At 37.7% G+C, this 1,779-nt stretch overlaps 1 protein-coding gene across 1 annotated transcript; it reads right to left on the minus strand.

Annotated features, from left to right (window-relative positions):
• Positions 1-724: 724 nt before the first annotated feature.
• On the minus strand, positions 725-1,779 carry LOC147960335 (uncharacterized). The gene is made up of 3 exons (XM_087533279.1): positions 1,723-1,779; positions 1,460-1,606; positions 725-1,249 (listed from the first exon to the last, which is right to left on the minus strand). Exons 1-3 carry the CDS (start codon positions 1,777-1,779, stop codon positions 725-727), a joined length of 729 nt encoding a protein of 242 aa, XP_087389405.1.

The following is a 1,779-nucleotide window of genomic DNA, read 5'->3' on the forward strand; positions in this document are numbered from 1 at the left end:
ACTGGGGTTCGCCGGTCAGAGTGCCTGAAGAAGATCAACAACTGAAATGTGGGCTGAAGAAGTGAAGAAGGTGGTTAGTTAGGTATGCTGGAAGTATACTATTTTCAGCATATAAGTTATAAGTAGAGATGTTTGGTTAGGTGTGCTTGTATAATGTGAGCACATAAGTTAACTATTACTGTCTGCTGGTCTTCTTTTGGTAATGTGATGTTATGGCTACTGCTGAACTTTATATTTGTGGACAAGTACTATGAAATGCATCTTCAGTTGTCAGTTACTATGTTGAGCAACTGTTGTTGTCATTGTTGCTGTCATCTTTAGTTGTTGTCAGTTACTATGTTCAGCAATTGTTTCAGTGTTGCTGTCATTGTTAGGTATGTTGAATGTTGTCAGCTAACTGAGTGTTGATGTTTAACTGAATGTTGTCAAATTTCAGTTAAGCATTTCTGTCTTTTGTCAACACCAAATAAACATCAACTAAATGAATTTTGCAGTTATTATCTATGTCATTCAATATTTAGTTAGTCATCTCCAACTGGAAATTTGTTATCTATGCATATGTGGTTAGCTGTTGCATAAATAAATTCACTTGAATACCAAAACCATCAACTGGAAATTGAGCATCTAGTACAACATCAGTTCAATCAAATTCATTAAGCATCTAGTACAACATCAGTACAACATGAAATTAGTTAAATCATTCAGCATGTAGTACAACATCTTCTCAATCAAAATCATCCAGCATCCCCTTAAGCTTCCTTATCTTCTCCTTGGTGTCCTCTTTGTGTTTGAACAAGTCACCAATCATGTATTCAAGCTTTCTCTTCTCTTGCTTTAATTTCTCCCTCTCTCCAATGACTTGGTCCCTCTCCTGCGTCACTTGATCTCTCTCTTTTTCTGCATTAGCCCTGAAGACCTGATGAATGCTTGTTATTGTTTTGTCATTCATCTTCCTCTTCTCAAGCTCTTCCATAAGATCAGCCATAGCAATTTGTGTGTTGCCTAATTGGCTAATTGCCTGCTCCTTCTCAGCCACCATATTAGCAAAATCAAGTTTGAAATTGCTAAGCTCTTTTTCCAACTTATTCTCTTCCATAATCTTCAAGTTTTCCTCAGCATTCAAAACATTTTGTCTCAGATTCTGTTTTGTCTCCTCTTCATACATGCTCCATATCCTAGCTAGGCCCATCTTCATAGCATCAGGCCACTCAGGGTCAACCCACTCCACATAGTTGCAGCTAGGTACTTCCTATGAATTTAAGACAAACATAAATTTAGTTAACTAATCAAGTAATTCAGTTAACTAATCAAGAAATTCAGTTAACTACTCAAAAAATTCAGTTAACTACACACAACACTTTAACACATAGCACTCTAATGGCATACAAATTGACTACTGAAAAATAACTAAAATTTAAGCTTTCTAAACTTTTGATAGTGTGAATGAATTTGTACTAACCTTCTGGGCACAGGTTAGGAACCTCCTGCCAGTATCAACTGATTCAAATGCCACAACCTTCTCACACAAAGTTCCATGCTGATATGTAAAACTAGGCAAATTTGTGGCCAGGCCTCTCCATTCCTCACAGAAGATTGTGGCAGGAGCCTCAAACAAATTCAGATTGGATTCAGAATGAAGAAAGAAAACCCTAGTTGTTGGTAACCCTAGTAGGAGATGAGGAGGAGATGACCCTAGTAGGAGATGAGGAGGAGATGACCAACCTTGTTGGTAACCGAGTCGTCTCCAAAAGAGCTAGGGAGATCATCCCACGATACCAT

Source organism: Triticum urartu, chromosome 7A, assembly GCF_056163025.1.
Source record: "Triticum urartu cultivar PI428250 chromosome 7A, HENAU_Tu73, whole genome shotgun sequence".
Lineage (NCBI taxonomy): Eukaryota > Viridiplantae > Streptophyta > Magnoliopsida > Poales > Poaceae > Triticum > Triticum urartu.